The 23,246-nt window shown below is 48.1% G+C and overlaps 1 protein-coding gene across 1 annotated transcript in view; it reads left to right on the top strand.

Moving 5' to 3' along the window:
* The first annotated feature begins 1,907 nt into the window (after positions 1-1,907).
* The window catches only part of LOC135916895 (acyl-CoA synthetase short-chain family member 3, mitochondrial), a 61,222-nt gene continuing 39,883 nt past the window's right edge, over positions 1,908-23,246 (top strand). Inside the window, exons 1-11 of the mRNA XM_065450338.1 lie at positions 1,908-2,229; positions 5,111-5,255; positions 8,802-8,990; positions 10,938-11,072; positions 11,660-11,800; positions 13,512-13,688; positions 15,903-16,013; positions 16,075-16,115; positions 18,510-18,613; positions 19,353-19,448; positions 21,704-21,767. Coding sequence (XP_065306410.1) covers positions 1,952-2,229; positions 5,111-5,255; positions 8,802-8,990; positions 10,938-11,072; positions 11,660-11,800; positions 13,512-13,688; positions 15,903-16,013; positions 16,075-16,115; positions 18,510-18,613; positions 19,353-19,448; positions 21,704-21,767 — 1,481 coding nt within the window. The 5' untranslated portion in view covers positions 1,908-1,951. The remainder of the gene's footprint in view (positions 2,230-5,110; positions 5,256-8,801; positions 8,991-10,937; positions 11,073-11,659; positions 11,801-13,511; positions 13,689-15,902; positions 16,014-16,074; positions 16,116-18,509; positions 18,614-19,352; positions 19,449-21,703; positions 21,768-23,246) is intronic.

The following is a 23,246-nucleotide window of genomic DNA, read 5'->3' as shown; positions in this document are numbered from 1 at the left end:
TAAACGTCATAGTAGTGTAGTGCAGCGTTCCTAGCAAGAAGTGCTGTATAAAGGACGCAATCTTACTGAGACGGATGCTGTCCGCCATTTAATCTCACTTCTTCTCCCTTCCTCCCATTTTTTTTCTTCTTTCATGTGTCCAACTACAGTGCAGACCTCTTCACGTAGTTTTATCAATCCTTTATTAGATATCAAAGGACTCTGCTTTTATATATACTGCAGGAGGTCACAGACACATATATGTTTGTCACTTAAGTCGTTTTTCAACCGGCATAGCCGCGGTTTCGATTTCACGGAGCCGGCTTGAACCCCACACCAGCCCGCCGGTTTCTCGTTTTCCTGTTCTCCCATAACTTGCATCGAAACGCCCTCTAGGATGTTCGGCCTACCAGACAATTGACTGAAGTGTTCTTAATTTCTTAATTACTCAAACTCTTCTACACGCAAGACCGTACCCCCCGCCCTTTCGTTCTCATTTTTTTATTTCCTGAGCGCACCATCTGATTCTCTATGATGCATGCCTTCTCAGCGATATTACCAATTTTTGGCGCTTGTTGGCGTCAGCTGGCGCAACTATGGTGGGCCAACATGAGAAACACGGACGCGCATCGTTCGTTTTCCTACCCTCACGCATACCCGGAATTACGTGATCTTCGAGCGGTTGACGATGATATGTGGTGTTTAATGGCGCAAGGGCCAAGTATGGCCAAAGAGCGCCATGCCCATGGTATCTACGAGCGGGCTAAGTTTTATATAAAGCCGTAGAATAAATTGTTTAGAAATAATCGCTATCGCGCTCCCTCATCACTGTTACGAGCATGTTTACAACGTACGACTTCATGATCGCGATCGCGACTGGATGTCGAAAAATTTTGACTAAAAAAAAATATGTGCCACGACGCTTTTCATGTTGCCACTGCAGGATTGGACACTGTGACCGGTTAGCTTCCCGTCGTACTTACAAAAAAGAAGAATAAAAGTAATCTTAACTTTCCGTTGATTTGCAAACCACAAGAATTAAATAAAGCCCTTCAAAATTTCCTACCTACCATTAGGTACTCCTGCAAATCCTCAAAGTATTCTCCCCTTCGTGGCTTCTGCATAGAACCTTACATCTAGAGGAACGTCTGCAATGACATTCGCGAATAGCTCTGAGACACAAGGAGGAACGTACCACGTTAGTTTTCTGAGTCAATATTTGGATCCTTCACAAGATTGCCGATCGTTTTCGAAATAATTTCATTACGGTCCAATTCGCTGTATATATGTAAATCGCCCGACCGTGTTTTTTTTTTTTTTAAATCTGACTCTCTAAAACGAGTCTACTTCCGTATAATCAGCAGAATTTCCGCTTCCATACCCCGCCTTACTTTCTCTTTTAAGTTTTCTCTCGTCTCGTTCCTTTGACCGCCGGGACTGCGGTCAAGCTTACTGCGGTTTACTTTACTGCGGTTAGAAAAAGATGGTTGGAAATACCTTTTCAAAGAATTGGCCTGGACTTGACAGAACCTGCTATTCTTTCGTTCGGAGCGTCCACTTTGGGATTCAGCCACATGGATGCATGCTTCGCTGTCCGAACATTCCTTACGGAATCTAAACGAATGCTCTGCTAAATTCCTTTCTTTTTGTTTTTACTTTTGAGTTAATTATTACTCATTCAATATGACCTTCCTGATTTTATTCAACAGGTAATTCCTCGCAATTCAATGCTATTTCAGTAGCTATAAGGAAATTTATGCTCCATAATAATTTCGAATAATCCACACATTTCTTGGCCAGTCCCCCATCGTGGGTAGGAGCCACACGCATCACAGGCTACAACAACAACAACAACAACAACGACTATCGGTCGATCCCCCCCCGTGTGCTATATAGTGGGTAAGCGCCACGGGTATGAGGAGCAAACGAGCAATCGTACGAACGGTCGCTGTAGCGCGCATGCCGACCGAGCATGCTGCTTGTTCGGCGGCTGCTTCTGCCGCGCGGCCACACGTCGCGCTGCTGGTCGCCGTTGCCATGGACGCGCGGACGCCGGCACTGCCACGGACGCGCGTTTACCGAGAGGTACTCGCGCGGCGGTTCGAACCTCTTGGGCGCCGACTACGCGGACGCCTACCGGTCAGCGCTCGAGGAGCCCGATGCCTTCTGGCCCGAGGTGGCCCGCAGGCTCGTCTGGGAGCGAAAGTGGATGCGCGTCATTGACGACCACCGAAGTCCTTTCACCAAGTGGTGAGAGAGGACGCTATAGGGGTCTGTCTGTCTGTCTGTCTGTCTGTCTGTCTGTCTGTCTGTCTGTCTGTCTGTCTGTCTGTCTGTCTGTCTTGTCTGTCTGTCTGCTTGTTGTCTGTCTTGTCTGTCTGTCTGTCTGTCTGTCTGTCTGTCTGTCTGTCTGTCTGTCTGTCTGTCTGTCTGTCTGTCTGTCTGTCTGTCTGTCTGTCTGTCTGTCTGTCTGTCTGTCTTGTCTGTCTGTCTGCTTGTTGTCTGTCTTGTCTGTCTGTCTGTCTGTCTGTCTGTCTGTCTGTCTGTCTGTCTGTCTGTCTGTCTGTCTGTCTGTCTTGTCTGTCTGTCTGTCTGTCTGTCTGTCTGTCTGTCTGTCTGTCTGTCTGTCTGTCTGTCTGTCTGTCTGTCTGTCTGTCTGTCTGTCTGTCTGTCTGTCTGTCTGTCTGTCTGTCTGTCTGCTTGTTGTCTGTCTTGTCTGTCTGTCTGCTTGTTGTCTGTCTGTCTGTCTGTCTGTCTGTCTGTCTGTCTGTCTGTCTGTCTGTCTGTCTGTCTGTCTGTCTGTCTGTCTGTCTGTCTGTCTGTCTGTCTGTCTGTCTGTCTGTCTGTCTGTCTGTCTGTCTGTCTGTTATCTGTCTGTCTGTCTGCTTGTTGTCTGTCTGTCTGCTTGTTGTCTGTCTTGTCTGTCTGTCTGTCTGTCTGTCTGTCTGTCTGTCTGTCTGTCTGTCTGTCTGTCTGTCTGTCTGTCTGTCTGTCTGTCTGTCTGTCTGTCTGTCTTGTCTGTCTGTCTGCTTGTTGTCTGTCTTGTCTGTCTGTCTGTCTGTCTGTCTGTCTGTCTGTCTGTCTGTCTGTCTGTCTGTCTGTCTGTCTGTCTGTCTGTCTGTCTGTCTGTCTGTCTGTCTGTCTGTCTGTCTGTCTGTCTTGTCTGTCTGTCTGTCTGTCTGTCTGTCTGTCTGTCTGTCTGTCTGTCTGTCTGTCTGTCTGTCTGTCTGTCTGTCTGTCTGTCTGTCTGTCTGTCTGTCTGTCTGTCTGTCTGTCTGCTTGTTGTCTGTCTTGTCTGTCTGTCTGCTTGTTGTCTGTCTGTCTGTCTGTCTGTCTGTCTGTCTGTCTGTCTGTCTGTCTGTCTGTCTGTCTGTCTGTCTGTCTGTCTGTCTGTCTGTCTGTCTGTCTGTCTGTCTGTCTGTCTGTTATCTGTCTGTCTGTCTGCTTGTTGTCTGTCTGTCTGCTTGTTGTCTGTCTGCTTGTTGTCTGTCTGTCTGTCTGTCTGTCTGTCTGTCTGTCTGTCTGTCTGTCTGTCTGTCTGTCTGTCTGTCTGTCTGCAGAATGGGAACGCTGGGAACGAGGATTATACGGCTATACCGCCGGAGGTGTACGTACAATCCAAGATAAAAAGAAAGTTATCTTGGGTCGTGAAGCCCAGGCACGAGGCAACGATTCATCAACGCACCAGCAGCCACTCCCTTTTCCCGCCCTTCCCCTGTTGTATATGCGCCACGAACGACCCGGCAACGTGTTTTAGTGTTTGCGACGCAACGAACTCGGGAGGCGCTCATCCTACTATATATCGCGCCACGTCAGCTGTCTCGTCGCACCGCTAAAAAAATTATAAGTAGAGGAAATGCATGGCCTGGCCACGAGTTGGACGGGCCTGAGAAGGCGCCGCCGCAGCGACTGACTCTGCACAGCGGATGAAGAAGGGGGAGGAGGCGGTGTCCTCATGTCAGCTAACGGGGACTCTCAAAGCCCTGCTGCGTTTTTTTCAAGCCTCCGTTAACGTTTTTCGACGGTGCAGTTTCTTGCGGCCGTACGTAGCCATATCGAATATCCGCATTCCTTTTTTTTTTATTTGTCACGCGCCATTGTGCATAAACCGTTTTCACTCCCACTGAGCAGGGTAGCGACCCAAAATCTACCTTGGTGAACTTTTCTTTTTCTTTGTTTCTTCCCTCCTGGAGCACCATGGTGACGCGTCGCCGTCGCCGAACAAAAAAAAGTCCATCCATTGAAAATCCAACTATTGCTTCGCCAACCGATACCACCGGGGCAGCTGTCTAGGTGGCCTTCCCCTTTCCCGAAGGGAACGTTCACGCTGCCACACTTTGGGACAATGTCGAAAGAGGGGAGAGTGAATCAAAAGTTGGAGGAAGGAGAAAGAGGATAACCGTTCTACAGCTTGTAAAGCATCTGCTCGAATGGCTCTGAGCATTCATATGTCGTTGATTCCTGAATACAAAAAAAAAACGTCAAGTAATAAGGCGCAAGATATTGATATGTGACTTCGCCATCTTGAAAGTATTGAGATAAGTGGACAACAATATAAGCCTCTCATCTTCATCGCCGGCTCTGACGGCAAACACGCGCTTGAGTCAAGTAAACAGTGTCTGTATAGTTCCACCGCTGCTCGTAGCGTTACCGCGTAACGCAATGCGCGCCAGGTGCTTTAGCCAGAAAACACATTAAGCCCGTAAAGACACGTACTCTTAAAGACCAATTAAACACTTAGTCAATAAAACGTACACTCCGCGCTGTTTCCACAGTTGGCTATACGTAGCGTGCCACCAGTCGCTATCTGTTCCCGCTCCCGCCACATTTCTCTTTTGTACGCCCTTTGTTTTAGTCAAACTAACTAAGTTAGATGAACTAAGGCGAAGTCAGGATGCGATGCCGTGATCGGTCTTTGTGAGGGTGCCTTGATCGACGGTCATAAAATGGGCAGAAATGCGTAATTACAATGAATCAACGAGCCCAAGAATGCAGAACCACACGCTTAGTTACATACACGCATTATAACGGCGAGACCACGTCACGATTTACTCAGCGGTGCAGACACTGCGCAACTGGTTACGCGGTCGAGTGACGTCGGTATACCGGCTTGCATGCGCGCGCTCTGCAGGTTTCCAGGTGGCGAGATCAGCGTGTGCTACAACGCCGTCGACCGGCACGTGGAGGCTGGGCGAGGGGACAACGTGGCCATTATCTACGACAGCCCCGTGACCAACGTGGTGGCTAAGATCACCTACAAGGAGCTCAAGGAAGAGGTGCGCACGTCCACGGGTCTCGTTACTGTTAGCAACGTGCGTATTGCCCTCAATGTCGGCGGCACGATCTCCCGACAACAGCGTTCTACTCCGGTGGCTGCTGCGTATGGCGCTGCCGCGCAAGCCCCATCTTGAAAGGGTGGTTTTCTACTCCGGCGGCTGCTTCGCACGGCGCGGCCGCGCGAGCCCTATCTTAAAAGCGATCTGCGATGATATGGTATGGTACAACTTTATCGAGGTCTTGCTGATCGTGAGTCATCATGAAGCGGGCCACTCCCACGTGGGAACCAGAAGGCCGAGCCTATCGGCCGCATCGTGGGCCTGCTGGAAAGCCCAGAGTTGGTCAGCCAGAAAAGGGCTGCGGAGAGCGGCCTCCCATCTGGCCGAGCAGTTATCGATGATAGAGTGTGACTACGAACACCTGCAGAGCATGTGCTCTAACGTGGCTTTTTCTCCGCAATCGCGGCAAGTACTATGGGTGTAACTATACGAATAGATTGCATGTAAGAACGATGGATTAGGATACGTATTAGTTTGTAGTAGACGAAGCGTTAGTGCTTGAGCTCTATTGAGCCGCGGATGAGGAACGAGGTAGGTTACGGCTTATATAGTAGTATTTAGCAATCTGATCGTTGTAGGTGGAGGGCGTGTCCCTGTTCTCTGGAGAGTCGACTTCCGATTGGTCAGGGGCTGCGCGGGGGGCAAGTTCGCGCGCAGCCCCCTAAGCCGACTCGTTGAGGTTGGGAAGAGCTCCCGATATATCTGACCCTGATGTGCGGGAAACCAATAGATGAAGTAGTGCGTGATTTCGTTGCCCCCAAGAAGTATGTGTGCCTGTTTTGAAACGTTGCCTTTTTCAAATGTTCAAACTGCAGACCTTGAATCGCTATAGATAACATCCCGTGACCTATCCAGCAGGGCTAGCGCAATAGCCATTTGTTGAGAAATTCCCGAGCCCCTGGTCAGAACCGAGGCAGCATTGGTGATTCCTTGCCGACCATCGACCGTGACGATGGTGAACACCCGACGTCCCTTACAAGAGGCTGCATCCACAAAGCTGACCTGTCGCTGATCACTGTGTCCTAAGGAGGTTGGCGATGCGGACAGTTTATAGGCTGTAGGCGCACCGCGGGCAGATATAAGCTTCGAGTGCACTATAGCACCCATACGTTTGTGCTTCACCCGCGTTCACGAAGTGAAACGTCACTGTGACGTTTTTGAGAAACTCCCGTTTGGGTTTCCTTTGTAGCTTCGTGCTACATAATCGGGTGGATGACGGTTCTCTCCCTTTCGTGAACCATCCTCCACCTTGCTGGCTTCCGCGCGGAACTGATTTGCCAAATTCAGTCGTCCCGCGCTTCGAGTCGGCGATTGATTCCACCTTGCTCTGTGATCTGTTTGCCTCGTGGTTAGCTCAGATAATAGGGCGACTGCTCCGGAAAGGCGTAGGGCCAGGGTTAGATTCCCACCTCAGGATGAACTTTTCCTCTATTAGACGATAAAAAAAAAGGTTGTGTGGTTTTACGTGCCGAAACCAAGGTTTTGCACGTGCCCCTCGTATGATTACGAGGCACCCGATTAGAAGATAATGAACCGCGGATTATGCGAAGGAAAACGTGCACAAAAGTAATTCTTAAAATGGGATGGAGCATACAGCAAAGTCATGACCAGCAGTAAGCCTTCATCTACAGAGAAACGAAGAGGGTACAGTCATCATTTCATTCTGCCGGTACTAGTATACGGGTCAGAAACTCGGCCGCCAGCGTACAAGTCTGAGAAGCTACGAACCGCGCGGCGAACGGTGGAACGAAAAATGTTAGGCGCAACTTTAGGATACAGGAAGGCACCGGTGTGGATTAGAGTCGCAAGTGGGGGTAGCCGATATTCTGGCTGACAGAAAGAACCAGAAAGAAAGTCGAGCACGTAGCCGTGGATTTATGAGGGTTATACCGAATCTGTGTCAAAGTAAGGGAAGCGCATTTGCGCGTGGCAGAGAGATCTCTGCCATTATTATTATTATTATTATTATTATTATTATTATTATTATTATTATTATTATTATTATTATTATTATTATTATTATTATTATTATTATTATTATTATTATTATTATTATTATTATTATTATTATTATTATTATTCAAATATTATATCAAATATAACGTGTACGTTTCATACTGTTGTGTATATGCGTATATCCGTATTGTTAAAGCGAAAATCAGACATCCACCCGTTCAACAAATTCAACTTAGCCTTGCCATCTGCTAGCCCCCTGGTTAGCTCAGATGGTAGAGCGGCTGCCCCGGAAAGGCGGTGGTCCCGGGTTCGAGTCCCGGACCAGGACGAATTTTTCTTCCACTCTGAAGCTTTTCTTTCGAGCAACCCGTACGGGTTTCCTTTGCGGCAATTGCTACGAACGGGTAAATGTCTGATTTTCCCTTTATTAATTACTTCCCTCCACCTTGCGGGTTTCCGCAGAACTGCCACGTCACCCATATTGTTCTGTATAACTGTTGTCATGCTTGGTGCCATAGCGCATCTTTGCACACTGCTTTGATTCATATACTTCTAGTGTTTGCCTGTTCTTGTCCTAAGTGAGTCACAGTTGCTTTAACTGAAAAGCCCATTTCATGCACCCAACCAAATACTGTGACGTGGGCGCTTGACCGGATGTGTAAGTATTGTGGGGTCTCACACGTGCCCTTGCGATAAAGGAACGACAGCATAGTAGTGCAGGTAATCACAAGGACATTTATTCCGCCTTTTATACACTAATATAGCCAGTCAAAACAGTACCGATAGAACATGCCGATAGGCGCTCGACAAATCGAGGAAGTCCGACTCACCGCGACCGAATAGCGAGCGAATATGTTCGCCCTCATGCCGGACGCCAGCGGATAATCGTTCGCGTGTACAGTCACGCGAACGGTGGAGTGTTAGAACGACTGCGTTCGTCCATTCCGGTGTCCTGCTTCTAAGTTTTTAGTAGGACGGCCCCAGTAATGGCCGGCGAGCGCGCGAAAACCCCGAACCAAAGAGCAACAGGCTACTCCCTCTTGCGCCCGAGTAACCCCACCGTAAGGAGCTAGAGGGACTTTATTAGGAGAGCCACAGTCGCTCCATCTCTCGTACTAGTCTGCAACTACACCGACCGCCGACGGCGCAAAGCCAGGCGGCGAAGCCGGATTGCAGAAGACGCGAGCCATGCGTGGAAAACAATATCAGGGGACGCGTGAAAGTCCCATAGTCCCAGTGCCCCATAGTGTGTTATACCCAATTTTGCGCGCGCCAGTATCAAGACACTGCCAAGGCACTAGGGCACATTAATGAGATTGATTGATTGCTTGAGTGATTGATCGATCGATCGATTGATTGATTGATTGATTGATTGATTGATTGATTGATTGATTGATTGATTGATTGATTGATTGATTGATTGATTGATTGATTGATTGATTGATTGATGGAGATTGTCTAAGCCACTTCTCTCAGGTTAGACTTCGCGAACGAAGCAAACGAACCTCTCGAGAGTCGCTTCCCCTCCAGGTGTCCCGCGTGGCGGGCGTTCTGAAGGGGTGGGGCATCCGCAAGGGCGACCGCGTCATCATCTACATGCCCATGATCCCGGAGACCATCTACGCCATGCTGGCCTGCTCGCGCATCGGCGCCATACACTCGCTCGTCTTCGGAGGGTTCGCCGCCAAGGAGCTCGCCGTGCGAATCAACCACGCCAAGGTCAGTGGTGCGGTGTATACTACATATATAAGCCACATATCCTCCGCTAAAGCACACGATGCTTATACCGAAAGCGCGTCGGTACGCATACGCAGTATGCAAATGCGCTTCGAGGACGCACGTGTCGTTTCTTGCGCGTTTCTGCGATCTTCGCGTGCTCGCGTGACAAAATTCATTTGCTAGAGGCGAAGGCCAAAGAGGCTTAATGAGTTATATGTTACTACGGAAGCATGTTGGTACAATAGGTAAACGGCAGCCCTCACCGTGAAAGGTGGTTCGTTAAATCAGAAGATATATACGTAGGACGCCACATTGAAATTTACGCGACAGGTCATCGTGACGTCAAGGATTTTGACAGCGTCTGCAGTGCTGGCACAGAAAGGTATGAAGAGAAAGCAGGAGGGATCGACCGGAACAACGTGTCTCTAGTGGGCCTAGCCGATTCATTACGATAGCTTCATTCATCTGGCCACAATTAGGCCGCCTCTATACTAAAATAAATAAATAAAGTGTTGATAATGAAAGTAAATAATGAAAAGAGGGAGAACGGCATTTCCGCGTGTTGTTCAGTAAACCATAGTGAGTAATTATCACGTCAAGGTCATTAAATGTGGGTAACTGTACACCTCGAAGAAAGGAACAAACGAACAAGCAAACGATTAAGAAGAACAGTGCATTGCACGATGCAGCAATGTATCGTTGAACCGTGTGATGCGTTGGGTGCAGTTACTCGCAGTTTAAAGTTTTTGACATCATGATAATCGCTCACTGTGGTTTAATAAGCAACAGACGGAAATGTGGCTCTCCTTTTTCACTGTTTGCATTCTTCCTCAATACTTTCGTTTTCTTTTTTTTAGGATAGAGGCTACTTAATTGTGGCCATGGGTCTATATGAAGCTATGTTAATGAGTCGGATTTAGGCCCCACTAGAGACGCCTTCTTCCGGCCGACCTCTCATCCTTTCTCTTAATTAATATCTCCACCTGTGCCAGCACTGCAGACGTAGTCAAAATTTGTGACGTCACGGTGCGCTTACTCGTAAAATTCAACGCGGCATCGCCACCAGTCAATCGCTTCCACGTCTTTTCTGGCTTGACGAACATCCTTTCACTGTAAGAGTTGCCGTTTAGTTATTGCACAAATATGCTTCCATATTAATTGACATAGCAAGACTCATTGTTCCTCTTGAGCCTTCGCCTTTAGCAAATGAACTTATAGATAGATTGCAGCTTGTTTTTATAACAGCGACGTTTTAAAGATAAGAAGCAATTTATAGCCGTACTTTCGAAAGCACAGTTCGTACTAGTGAGCACTATGTATATGGATAAATATGCGAATTTATAGGGACCCTAATTTTTATAATCTGCTGTCTCCATCTGCGCGGGCAGCGAAGTTGAACAGCGAGCGTAATGGAGGAAACTACAGTTAGCCTAAACGTTCCGCAAAGACTACCACCGTTCAGCATAATAGACCACGGAGCAACGCGAAGTAGTAGTCTCCGCTAAATTAACCTCTATACGGCTCTTTATGCACCACGCATTTCGTGTGTTAAGAGGTATAGTTATAGTCCGCAAGAAATAGTAACCTAACATTTTGCTTGCGGTCACTTCTTACTGGTATTATTATCTTATTTTTCACAGTTGCATAAACTTAAACACGGGCAAGTCGAGAACTTCCGCAGTGATTCCTCGCGTTTTCAGGTTCAGCTGGGCATTTGTAACGGTCGCTTCATTCGCTCTCCAAAGTGCACAATGGGGACAACAACTAGCCACCGAGTGCTTGCAGGGTATATCCGGCGTTAATTTTAGTCGGTTTGTTTCCTGTTCGCGTTTCAAGTAAGAGAGGTTATGCGTACTGGGCTTCAAGAGCTACCAAGAAGGAGCATCAGTTGTGAAGCACAGCCTTTCCTATAGTAGCATCGTCTTTCTTTTTGCTCTGTTCACGCAGGCAGACGCCTGCCTGTCGGCCAACTTCGGCATCGAACCGAAAAGGACGGTGCCGTACAAGACGATCCTGGACGAAGCCATCAAGATATCCGAGTACAAGCCCAAGAAGTGCCTCATCTTCATCCGCCCGGGACAGGCAAGGCGCTAAGAGACGAAGTGTTTGGGCGATCGTTTCATCTCTAATCCGCAGCAGTAACGGTTCTTTTCTGCCAAGTAATGCAAGTAGAGTTATGAGAGGATATTTAGACAGTCTAACGCTCAATTTATTTCTGCTGCTTACGCTGGACGTTGCAGTTAGATGCAAGAGAATCAGGATAAACGCGTAGCTTTTCACCGAGCTTTGCTTTACAACATCATGGCAGTCGAGTGAAACCTTGACTCGGAATAGTTGGTAATCCAGAACGCTTAGATTTTTAGCGCACAATAACAGATGCGATAAAAGGCAGAAGGACATGCGCAACCGCTTGCGACTGTCTGCGTTTTGTCGTCTTTGTAATCACGCATTATAGCCGTTTTATCTTCTGCAGCAGTTGTCCTTGTCGTCTGCTCTAACCATTTGGTCGTCTGCACTGTAGTCGTCTTTGCCACCTCCACTAGCCGTTTTGTCGTCTGCACTTAGCCTGCACTACATGTCCAAGGGTCATGGCAGTCACGACGATTTGAGCGCATAACCCCGTAGACTATATGCCGCCTGTTCACGCAATGGACTTTGGGTGCGCTCAGGACGACATCCCCATGACTTCGGGTCGGGACGAAGTGTGGACGGAAGCGGTGGACGAAGCGCAGCCTGCCGAATGCGTCCCCATCGAGGCCATGGAACCCCTGTACATCCTCTACACCTCCGGAACCACCGGTCTGCCCAAGGTGCGCCACGAGAAATCTCATTAGAATTGGCACACCGCGTATGTCATGGCTGCTGCCTGGCCTGGCAGACAACTTGGGGCACTGAGTACGGGGACGTCCGAACTGACACCTTGATATGCAATGCTAGAACGATCAAAATCTAAATTAAACAGAAAAAAAAGCATGGTGAACATACAGAAGAGCTGCAAGCGCATTACTGCACGCAAGAAAAAGAAAAAAGAAAACGAAATATGTTCCGCAAAAAGATGAACATATCTATAGCAAATGAAAAAAAGAAAACGCAAAACATGCAAAGTTGGAGCAAGTGCATAAAATTATGATCAGGTACGACCACCAATTTACTGTAGAAGGTGGTGTTTGTTGTTTCATTCCACTCATTAATGGTACGGGCGGAAAAGAATATTGTAATCACTATTAGTCTACTGCATCGTTATCATATATATACATAGCCATGCATCATCATTCTCGATCTTCTGTTTCTTCGCGAAAAGGCCGGCGCGTTGTTTTTGGAATAAAGCGCGTGATTGCTCGGTTGGAAAACAAGAATTCACACATGAGGCAGGTACTATCGACGAAGAAGGGCAGAGCGTGGCGACAGAGATAGGTAGACGCTCGGCGAGGGTCGCCACAGCCGTTTCCTTAGGCAACAAGTCTAATTAAGTATATTAGCTCTTTTTCTCATTTACCTTATTTTAAGCCTACGTTCTGATACGGTGCGTGATGCAAACGTTAAGCAAATATTTCGGCTTGTTATTGCATGTATTATTATAAAAAATGTCACAAAAAATTTTAGACGCAAGAAACTATTTCATATCAATTTCAGTGCAGGTTAAAAGCTATAGATCTTCATTTTTTTAAAGTCAGCATGCACCGCCGAAGTACGTACATCTACGTGGAATCAGCAAACATATGCCGCGAAGATTACGCGTTGCACTGCGCGCCATATTGCACTCACAGTAGCGCCATCTGTGAGCTGGCTGACTTCGCCGCCATATTGACTTAATCGGGCGAATGCTCTGTTTTGTATACCAGTTATAGACTCGGCTGCATCTGGATTTGCTGGTGTGTTTCTTTTTTTCCGGGCTGGCACGGTGTACTTAGTATTACATGACGTTTTCTACGTTGGAAACAACTCTGCGAGGCGTACTCAGGTGATCGTACGCCACGTGGCCGGAGTTCCTGTTGCCGGTGAGGCGTATGAAACACCCAGTGCGACGCATGCATGCATTTGAACCTATAACGAGCCTCAGAGATCCGTTGCGTAACTATACTCGCAACATTCGTCTCGTAGTTCGCCCAAACTGTGGTGTAGTTATACGAGACGATCGTAATCGCATGGGTGCCATTCTACTGTTTGCATCGAAAATCGTTCAACTGTTATTTCTAGATACATTGCGCTACTGTAGTTCGTTAGTTGGACGTGGTTTTGGTTAGTATTAACAGCATGCCGTACGAGCCTCAAGGCACTCAAAGTAATATTTGTTGTTGTTGTTGTTGTTGTGTCTTGTTCGGCCTGTCCTCTCCGACGCACCCACGCACTTTGCGGAAACCGTATCCTCACATAGAACCGTCGCATTCTTTTAATACGGGAACCATTGCGTATATAACAATACAGCTCGACCCACGTTTAGCCAGGACATCCTGTACATAACGACTAACAGGCGACCTTCGTGGGAACGGCGTGCGATCACGTATACGCGTTTTCCCACAGGCTGTGGTCCGTCCAGCGGGCGGCCACGCGGTCAACCTGCTGTACACCCTGGAGAAGGTGTACGGAGTCAAGGACGACGACGTGTGGTGGGCCGCCTCGGACCTCGGCTGGGTGGTCGGGCACTCGTACATCTGCTACGCGCCCCTGCTCAAGGGTGTCACCACCGTCCTGTACGAGGTATACGCGCTGTCGGAACGTTGCCGAATGGTGGATGGACGTGGATTAGTCGTCGTACATATACTTTCCGTACCGTACACGCCGAACTTATTAAATTAATTAAACTATGGGGTTTTACGTTTCAGAACCACGATCTGATCATGAGGCTCGCCGTAGTGGGGTATACTCCGGAAATTTGGACCACCTGGGGTTCTTTAACGTGTACCTAAATCTAAAGTGCACGGGTGTTCTCGCATCTCGCCACGCGTCGAAATGTGGCGGCCGTGGCCGGGATTCGATCCCGCGACCTCCGTGCTCAGCAGCCCAACGCCATAGCCACTAAGCAGCCCTGGTGGGTTACCGAACTTATGACGTCATATAGAGGTCACATAATTTCCTTGATGACTGTTTGGCGGGAAAGCGAGCGTATACCCTCTTCGGCCTCCGAAGTCGTCGATCACTTTCAAATGCATCCGACCAAACTTTAAAAAATAATAAAAAAAAGCTTAGCGTACACTCCTGCAGCGCGTCCTTTGCTTGCAAACGTTGAGCTAATAGAATATTGCAGCAACAGCGTACCGAGTAGAATTGGCTTTCCATTTTGAATTGTGGGTACGTGGAGGAAGAAAAAAAAAAAAGACTTGGAGGAAACGTCGCGAGTCAATCTTGAAGTCTAAACATAAGAACCTGAAGGAAAAGCTCGTGGGAAATAGGTCCACTCTGCGTGATACGCAAGGAACAGTAGAACGGAGAACAGGCGGCGAGGGCCGATCGTGACCAGGGCGTAAGCTGTCTCGAACCAAACAGTGCCTTGAACGACCTGGGTACTGCTTCTCAAGAATCAACGCGCAGCTGGGTCCAGACGCAGTCGGGTGATGCTATAGCGTGCCGAGGCCTGTCGTTGTGCTCTTTCCTTCGTAGCCGTTTTCTTTCCTCCATGTGGGGAAGTACCGTGCAACGGGACTCATGAAGGAGCACAGATATGCGAGCGCGACGATGCACGTATAGCTTCCAGTGTGTTACTTTTCGTGCCTTTTTTTTTAATGGAATGAAACAGTGTAGTAGAGAGCTGAACGCTGGGCTTACCCGCCGTGGTTGCTCAGTGGCTATGGTGTTTGGCTGCTGAGCACGAGGTCGCGGGATCGAATCCCGGTCACGGGGGCCGCGTTTTGATGGGGGCGAGATGCGAAAACACACCTGTGTACTTGGATTTTAGATTGCCGTTAAAGAACCCCAGGTGGCCGAAATTTCCGGAGTCCTCCTCTACGGCGTGCCTCATAATGTCTCACAATGAAAAAGTGGTTTTGGTGCGTAAAACCCCAGAATTTAATTAATTTTTTTTAAAAGCTGGGCAAACTGACAAGCCGGTCGCGTATTGTCCACAGCAACTACGAAGTTTGGGAGAGTTGTGATATTTGTGCATCACAAAAGAAACGTCGCGAGAAAAAGGAGAAACGATACACGCACCTTTCTTTCCCCTATATTTCTTTTTTGCGTGCAAAAACTACGATTTGATGATGTTGCCCGCCGTAGTGGGGGACCCTCGATTAATTTTGACTACCAGGGGAACTTTATAACGCGCGCCCTATGCACGGGTCACGGGCATTATTCTTGCATTTCACCCTCATCGATATGCGGCCGCCGCCACCGGGATTTGATCCCGCAACCCCGTGCTTAGCAGCGCGACACCACAACCGCTAAGCCACCGCGACGGGTTGAATCTTTTTGTTCACCATGTGCCTATTTTCTTTTTTTTTTATTTGCCCTCTTTCACGATTTTTCTCGCCTCTTCGTTTCTGGTTTCTACGTTTCTACTAAAGTAATCTTTATTTTGCACTTTGGCTTCTTTACTTGTTCTTGGAAGCGTTCTTCGTGCGCTGCTTTCCTGCGCAAGTCCATTTGACGTATAGTTCCTTGTTTGTCAAGTAAAGGAAAGGTGTATCGCACAGGTGTACCTGTAAAATACACCTTATTTAATTTCTCTTTTGTGGGTTTACGCATTTTTATGGCGAATGGTGGACGTTATTCACATTTGTACTAGTAATGTACCCCCTAATTTGCATATAAGTTACCTCGGGTTCGGCCCCCCGAAATAAAATTCTGGGTACGTGCCTGTTATTCATGCATGCATGCGTGCGTGCGTGCGTGCGTGCGTGCGTGCCTGCCTGCCTGCCTCCGAGCACGGTGTGTGCAGACGTCTCGCGTGGCTCGCTTCGTCTCGTCCCCGGTGCGCAGGGCAAGCCCGTGGGCACTCCCGACGCGAGCAGCTTCTTCCGGGTGGTCAGCGAGTACGGCGTCTGCGGCATGTTCACCGCGCCCACGGCCATGAGGGTCATCCGCAAGGAGGTGCGCGCGCCGCTCGCTCAGTCGTGACAGCCTCAATCTGTGCCTCATTGCATACACGCAGGATCCAGAAGGACAGCTGGGAAAGAAGTTTCCTGGAAAAAAGTACGCACGGTGCATTGTTGCCCTTTTCTCTCTCTCTCTCTCTCTCTCTCGTTCACTGATAGATAGATAGATAGATAGATAGATAGATAGATAGATAGATAGATAGATAGATAGATAGATAGATAGATAGATAGATAGATAGATAGATAGATAGATAGATAGATAGATAGATAGATAGATAGATAGATAGATAGATAGATAGATAGATAGATAGATAGATAGATAGATAGATAGATAGATAGATAGATAGATAGATAGATAGATAGATAGATAGATAGATAGATAGATAGATAGATAGATAGATAGATAGATAGATAGATAGATAGATAGATAGATAATGGAGGACTCCCGTGGCCACTGTTTATTTCCTGAACCGACCAGCCAATAAGTTCCCGAAGCGTGCAGATGAAGCGACGGCTGCTAAGTCCGGGTGACTAAGCTAAATTCGACACATCGTCGCGTCTCGACCATAGCTCGACATAGCGTCGCGTCGCGACCGTCTAGGCTCACTACCGCCGAGTCTTTTTGAAATATACGTACTTAAATAGAGAGAAGATGCGACGAGTACGGCTAAAGACTCCGTGCAGAGGGGACAGAAATAAGAAACACGAGCGGCAGTCTATTGTGTCAGTGACCTAGTCATCCTCGATTCCGTGCGAAGACGAATGGGGTGATAAGAGCAAAGCAGCGGTTCTTGGCTACTGTCGCCGCTGAGGTGCGAGACCTCAGCTCTAATTACGTTCTCCGGTTCAACTAAAGCCAGCAAGTTCCCTCGCACTCTGACGGAGGTGCCCACGACTATCGATCCCACGTGCCTCTCGCATTACAATGATCAATGAATTGCACTAGAACGCTAGAGCAAAAGAATAGAAAGTTGGGCGAGTTAGTACAGTAACAAATTCTTGGTTTGTAGGTCTTATAGTCTACGTGTGTGTCCCTTCACGCTACAAACCAGGAATTTCTTCGTTGCTCGTATACAAAATCATTGTAGCAGTGCTTCGGTGTTCACCAAAGCAAACTTCACGCGGCGATAAATATAGAGTTCAACGTCAGACCTCGCTTTTAGCAAGGCTTATTATAAGGCACTGCGATGAGGTTAGACGCACCCGGAAACAAACCATTGACTTTGGTCGCCGCTGTGGAAACAATCGGTCTGGGATTCCAAGGAACTTCCGAAGTTACATGTCGTACACACGGAAATGTGTTTCGCGATGCGCCTATAGCAGACGAAAGGGCTCGTGTCTTCCAACTTATGCAGGTATATTAAGAACCGCGGCTTGATTTCCGCGCAGGTACACTGTGTGCGCGACCTTGTACACATTCACTGTAGTCGTAATAACGCCTCTATACTTGTTCCACACGAGGCACCCTGTTTGAGCAGACAGCTGCCGTCTGCGTTTTTGGCCCGAGCCCGTGGGGGACACTTCACGGGTGCTGGAGAATGCTCAACTTCCTCTTTACAGGTGGAGATGAGCTAGTGAAAGCGGATCGGATAGCATTTTTCTTTTTTGTCTTGATATAGTATAATACTCGAAACAAATACGCAAATAACTAAATGACCGCAAGTTAATTCGACACGCTTGTCGTTACGACGTCAGGCGCGTTATCTATAACGAGGAATTGTAGCTGGCGAGGCTGGAGGTTCTCAGACGCGTGTGCTTGAAGACAGGAAAATATATATCATGCGGTTCGAAGATAAAAACACCACGCATAAGAAGTGAAAACAAATTAAATTGTGTGGTTCAGCGTCCCGAAACAGCACAGTGGTTTATGAGGGACCCGCCGTACGTGGTGGAGGGCTGCGGATTAATTTTTACCGCCTGGGTTTCTTTAACGTGCACCTCAATCTAAGTGCCCGAGAGTATTTTGCATTTCGCCCCCATCGAAGTGCGGCCGCCGCGGCCGGGATTCGAACCAGCGACTTCGTGCTGAGCAGCAGAACGCCATAGCCATTGAACCATGTGGGGACGGGTGAGAAACAAAACGAAAACGACGTTTCGACTCCCTCGCGGGCGCCAATTAAGGGAATCTAAAGAAGACTATACGGCAAAGCAGTCACGTCCTTTCAGTTTTTTTTATTTCTCGTGGATGACGCCTTTGTTTTTTTACCTTCTGCCGTGCTTCATTCCGAACAGACAGGCCTCCGTCAAATCTTGGATCCCCTAGTGAAGTTCTTTGCTTATACGCGTGCAGGCACTCTTGACGTCGTGTTCTTCCTATATAGAGATGACGTCGAGCTTGTCGTGCCTCGAAAACTGAGTACGTGTACTCGGTAAGGGGCGTGCGGAGGTCGGTATCTGAAAGGAGGGGGGCTGGACAGGGTGAGGGGAGGGGGGCTGAGAAATATCTCCAACAAGGGACGCGTCAAGCAACCACCTCGGATAACCCCGCCAGGCTGCGGCACCTGTTCCTGGCCGGCGAGCGGTGCGACCAGGAGACACTCCGGTGGGCCGAGCAGGCGTTCGGCGTTCCCACGCTCGACAACTGGTGGCAGACCGGTGAGTAAACACACACGTACGCACTAGTGGGAAGGACCTGAAACATGTACGTGTAATGACCAATAATGAATAAGAGAAAATTGTGGCCGAATGGCTATAGAGCATCGGGCTGTTATGTTGCGAGGCCGTAGTTCGATCACGTCATTACGTGCTAACTAACCTATAACGTTAATTTTGTGTCCACCATAGGATACGTAACTGTGTTACTTTCTACGTGTGCGCAAAGGCGGTAGCAGCCGAGGTCAGCAAAGTCTTGGAGGATTCGCTAAGGAACATTTGCTTTAAGATCTACACCTTTACGAAAGTTACCGCGTCAGAGTGTAGTACGATACACGACACACGCATGACATTTTACAAGCCTGCACGTATCTGCTGCTTGCGGTGGGCCTCGACAGCTTGCAGTGCACAGCATGCCGAACAATGTTTGCGAGAGATGGCTTCTTCGCAACTCCAGTATGCATGAGGAGAAGCCCACTTCAACAATTCACTTCGTTTTACAGGAGGCGGCTTTTTCGCTGGAAACACGTATGAGCTTGCGTGTATGCCTTTGTAACCGAAAATGAAACTATTTCTTTGCGTTTATTCCTTTTCTGATCTACCATTTGCTGCCTTACCATTAATTAAACGGTGTTGTTGAACGCCACACAATAAAGGATGATCGAGGAAGGTTTGCTTCGAAATAGCGCGACAGTTGTTTCCTTTCTTCATTTTATGCTCCTCAATTCTTTTCCTACTATAGAGACCGGTACGCCTGTGACTGCTACCTGTGTGGGACTAGGCAACACAACGCAGGTTCCAGATGAAGCGACGGGCCTGCCAGTTCCAGGATGGAACGGCAAGAGATTTTTTTCTTTTGTGTCTTTTATATCTCCGTGTACTGCAGCGAAAGCTACAGGTTGTGTAAGACTCATATCTTCAGTAAAAACCCGCTTATTTCACAAGCGATAATACTGCAAACTATGTCGTTTTACGCTTGTCTAATGAAAATATCAATAAGCTGCACACAATGGGCTTTCCCTGAAACACGCCGTCGGTTCTTGCTCCTGTTTGGCTGAATACTCCAAGCAGCTGACGTCGCGGAGCACAGAACACGTTATCACGTGACTCAGCTGACAGCGAGCTATGATCCAAAACGAACGTCACACTGTCACGGCACTTTTGCTTAAAAGCCGAGCAAATCGTTTAAAATAAATTGGTCGCATTCCAACGACTGGGCGGAATGACGGGTAGAGAGGGAGCGAGCATTATGGCGTCCATAAATATGTGACATACCCATAAAGACGCGCCGCTAAGCCACCGCTGCGGTCAAAATATCTACCTGAACCCAGTTGCCAACAGCTATTGTTAGCCGGGCCAATATTCAGAATTATGTAAATCTTGCAATAAAAAAAGCTAGCTTAGGTCAGATGATTTGGGCCTGCTCCAAGAGAAAGCTAGGTAACATGACCAACGGCCAGCAGTGGGAGGCCGTGCTGCTGAGCTCGGACCCGAAGGAACAACACCGCGTCGTCTAGCTCGCCGAAGACGCCGCCAGGGCCCAAGGGCTCCTGGCCGACGACTAGGCCCGGGACTGCAAAACCTCCTTAAAAAAAGCTGGACAACGAAAATGCTTTTTCTCCTCCTGACGTACACACACGCACACACAGACACCATCAGCGTCAGGCGCGCCGAGGGGAAGGATGGAACATGTTTCGTTAGAATGTGAAGATGTCTACCCAGCTGTCTGTTAGGGTTCCACTGGCCTCGCTGAAGCCCTTGGGTTCAGCGATAGGAGCGGGAAAGTAAACATGTCCGCAGTAGAGATTAGTAAAAGGCGAATGGAAGTTTGACGGCGGAAAAGTAGGGATACCACAAAAGGCACGGAAGTGTACAAAAACAAAGTTGCCTATAGTTGTTCATAAAATTTTAAGCTGGGAATTGTTTGTCTGTTAACAAGAAAAAAATATAGGTAGGGCATTAGGCAAAAAAAAAAGAAAAAAAAGAGCTTGGTGGCGTAGCTCACCATCCTGCTTCAAAGGGGGCGCTCATTGTATCTATGGATCCATCCAGGAGGCGCGAACGTGCTCACTATAGACTTTTAACCGTTGCAATTCTTCTCGGCGTCCTTTAAACGCCCGAGCTTTCGCCGCACTTTCGGTGGCGTGACACAAATTGTTTTTCACAGAGGCGAGTACTAACACTGCCTTGTAAGGAGGGCGCCCTAATGCCAGTCAATTGTGAGCAGGCGGTCAGTCTATGTACTATTTTTATTTCCACTATTTTCTATTTCTTCTAAATTAATACACTAATACAAATTAACCACACTCTCACGTGGTTCCCCGCTCACATGGGATCCATCACGGGAGGCCCCACAAACCTCAACGAGCTGGCCCACTCCAAGGCGCGAGGTCTCACTTTCCGCGACCATGGAGAACTCCAACGCCGGCCCGCAGCGGTGGAGAATAGAGATCAACCGACCACATATAACGAAATTGCGCAGCACTTTTATCTCGGCAGGAGAGAGTTTCCCCTTCCACACAAGAAGTTAAATAGAGCGCAGGCATTGAGATTACTGCATTTGATTACTGCATCTGATTACCTTCAGATTACTGCAAACAGGCTCATATCCCAGCCCGGCTTTATTCCACAAAATTTATCCCGACACCTATGCCACTAGTTCTTGCAGGCATTGCAATGACATCGCTAGCCTAGATCATATGCTCTGGCGTTGCCCCTCGTTACGAGGCACAGAAGAAATCAATGAAGACAAGTGGCTCTCCGCTATCAAGAGCCCTGATGCCGGGGTGCAACTATGGGCTGTCCAGAGGGCCCACGATGCGGCGGTCGGGCAAGGCCTGGCTGTCCCAACGTGGGAGCGGCCCGCAGCGCGCTGAGTCGCGTGCCTCAGGACCTTATTAAAGTTTCGCATCCATCCATCCATCCATCTAAATTAATAAAATTACACTCAACCGAAAGCGTCGCCTAGGCGCACTACAACTCTGCTCGATTTTGGTTTTGTCACAAAGATATATTAATGTAGCATTTACCAAATGGAAGCCGAGTCCACCTAATTATTTCTGCATATTATTGCTTTTTTTTTCACTGCTGCAGTGAAGGTATTGTTGGAGGACGGCTTGGAAGCGGCTCCCAACCAGCTGGGTAACGTGGCCATAAGGTGAACTATTTATTGATCACGACACGTTTGGTATTAACGCGGTAGGCGCACTGTGCATGGGTCCTTTCTTCAAAAGTCGAGGCGTTATTTAGTTTTGAAATTTCTCTATAAACTGGAAAACGTCAAAACCATTCTACCTGTTACACTTCTTTCGTGAATTGGTTCAACGATTTCCAGCTCATCTCACTATTATGCGACATCTACGTGCCGATGCGTAGCTTACAGGGTGTGCCATAATCACTGTCACGCACTCTGACCTATAATTGTGCCGCTTTCTTTCTTTTAATTTCTCCGCATCGTTTTTTTTTTCAAACATTTCTTAAATGTTTATTCTGTATTTTGATCGTGTTTTACGCTGGTTTGCTTATTGCATGACACGCCCTATAAACCACGTCAACCTGCAACCTCGTCATTGAGCGAGGCCGGACACTTTCCTTCCAAGTTCGCCGTAATTCTAAGAATTCATTGCAAAATGAATTGTCCACTGGGCTTTCAAGGGTGGGCCACTTAAGGACTTACCCCGCAGAGTTCGTCCTGTCCCTTTGACCACTTCTGACTTGAAAAAACAAACTGTGACGAAGAGGATCCAATATCCAACCACGGAGAAGAGTCCGAAAAATGTCCTTGGATCTGAATACGTGTCGGCGACAACAACGACAGCGTCCGTGCCTTTAAAGGAACGTCAAGATGGTCCCCTACAAACTCCGTATAGGAGATATGGGCTGACGGAGTTGCGGAGAAAGGGAAGACGGGGAAAAACAGCCGGCTGCTGTTAACACGGGCCGCGAATGGGGAACACTTGGCAACTGTCTTCACCGGTAAAGTCGAGGGTCTGGCGAAATGTCGTCTGGTCGGTAAAAGTATCATGGCGAGAACAGGAAGCAGACGACGAATTTCGCTGGGCTTCGTGGCTCTTCATTGTGAAGAGGGTTCCCCTGTTGGGGCCCGAAACGTCTGTTAAGAAACAAAAATTTCTCCCACCTTGGACGGCGTCTGCTTTGCTGTTCTCGCCATGCATTCACCGGTGAAAAAAAAATTCCCAGTAAAGGTCCGTCAAAACACTCGGAACTCTCGTGCACTTGCTCGGAAGTCAGAGCTTCCTGATGTAGCCATTTGGACGTTTCTTTTCTTTTTTTTTTTAGAAACTCGCATCGGGTGTCTGTCTGCGGTAACCACCACTGGTCACATTCCTCTTGTTTTTGTTTTGTTTGTTTTTGTTTTTCTGCCAAAAGGCTCAAATATCCACACCGACACATACCTTAAAGATATACTTAAGCCTCGTTCTCTGTCCTGGTCACATGGTCCCACTTCGGCGAGCAGTCTTTGTAGCAGCACAACATTCGAAGAACAAATCAACACCACAACAGCGCTGTCGCACTCTCACGCCCGACTTCATTACAGCTGAAGAGCAGCCGGCTAGCCACCCCGACCTAAATCGGAGGGCGATACTCTCGATAAAGATACTCTCGATACTCTCGA

The sequence above is a fragment of the Dermacentor albipictus genome, chromosome 3 (assembly GCF_038994185.2).
Source record: "Dermacentor albipictus isolate Rhodes 1998 colony chromosome 3, USDA_Dalb.pri_finalv2, whole genome shotgun sequence".
In the NCBI taxonomy this organism is placed as follows: Eukaryota; Metazoa; Arthropoda; class Arachnida; order Ixodida; family Ixodidae; genus Dermacentor; species Dermacentor albipictus.
Note: the sequence above shows the minus strand (reverse complement) of the source record. Positions and strands in the feature narration are given on the sequence as shown.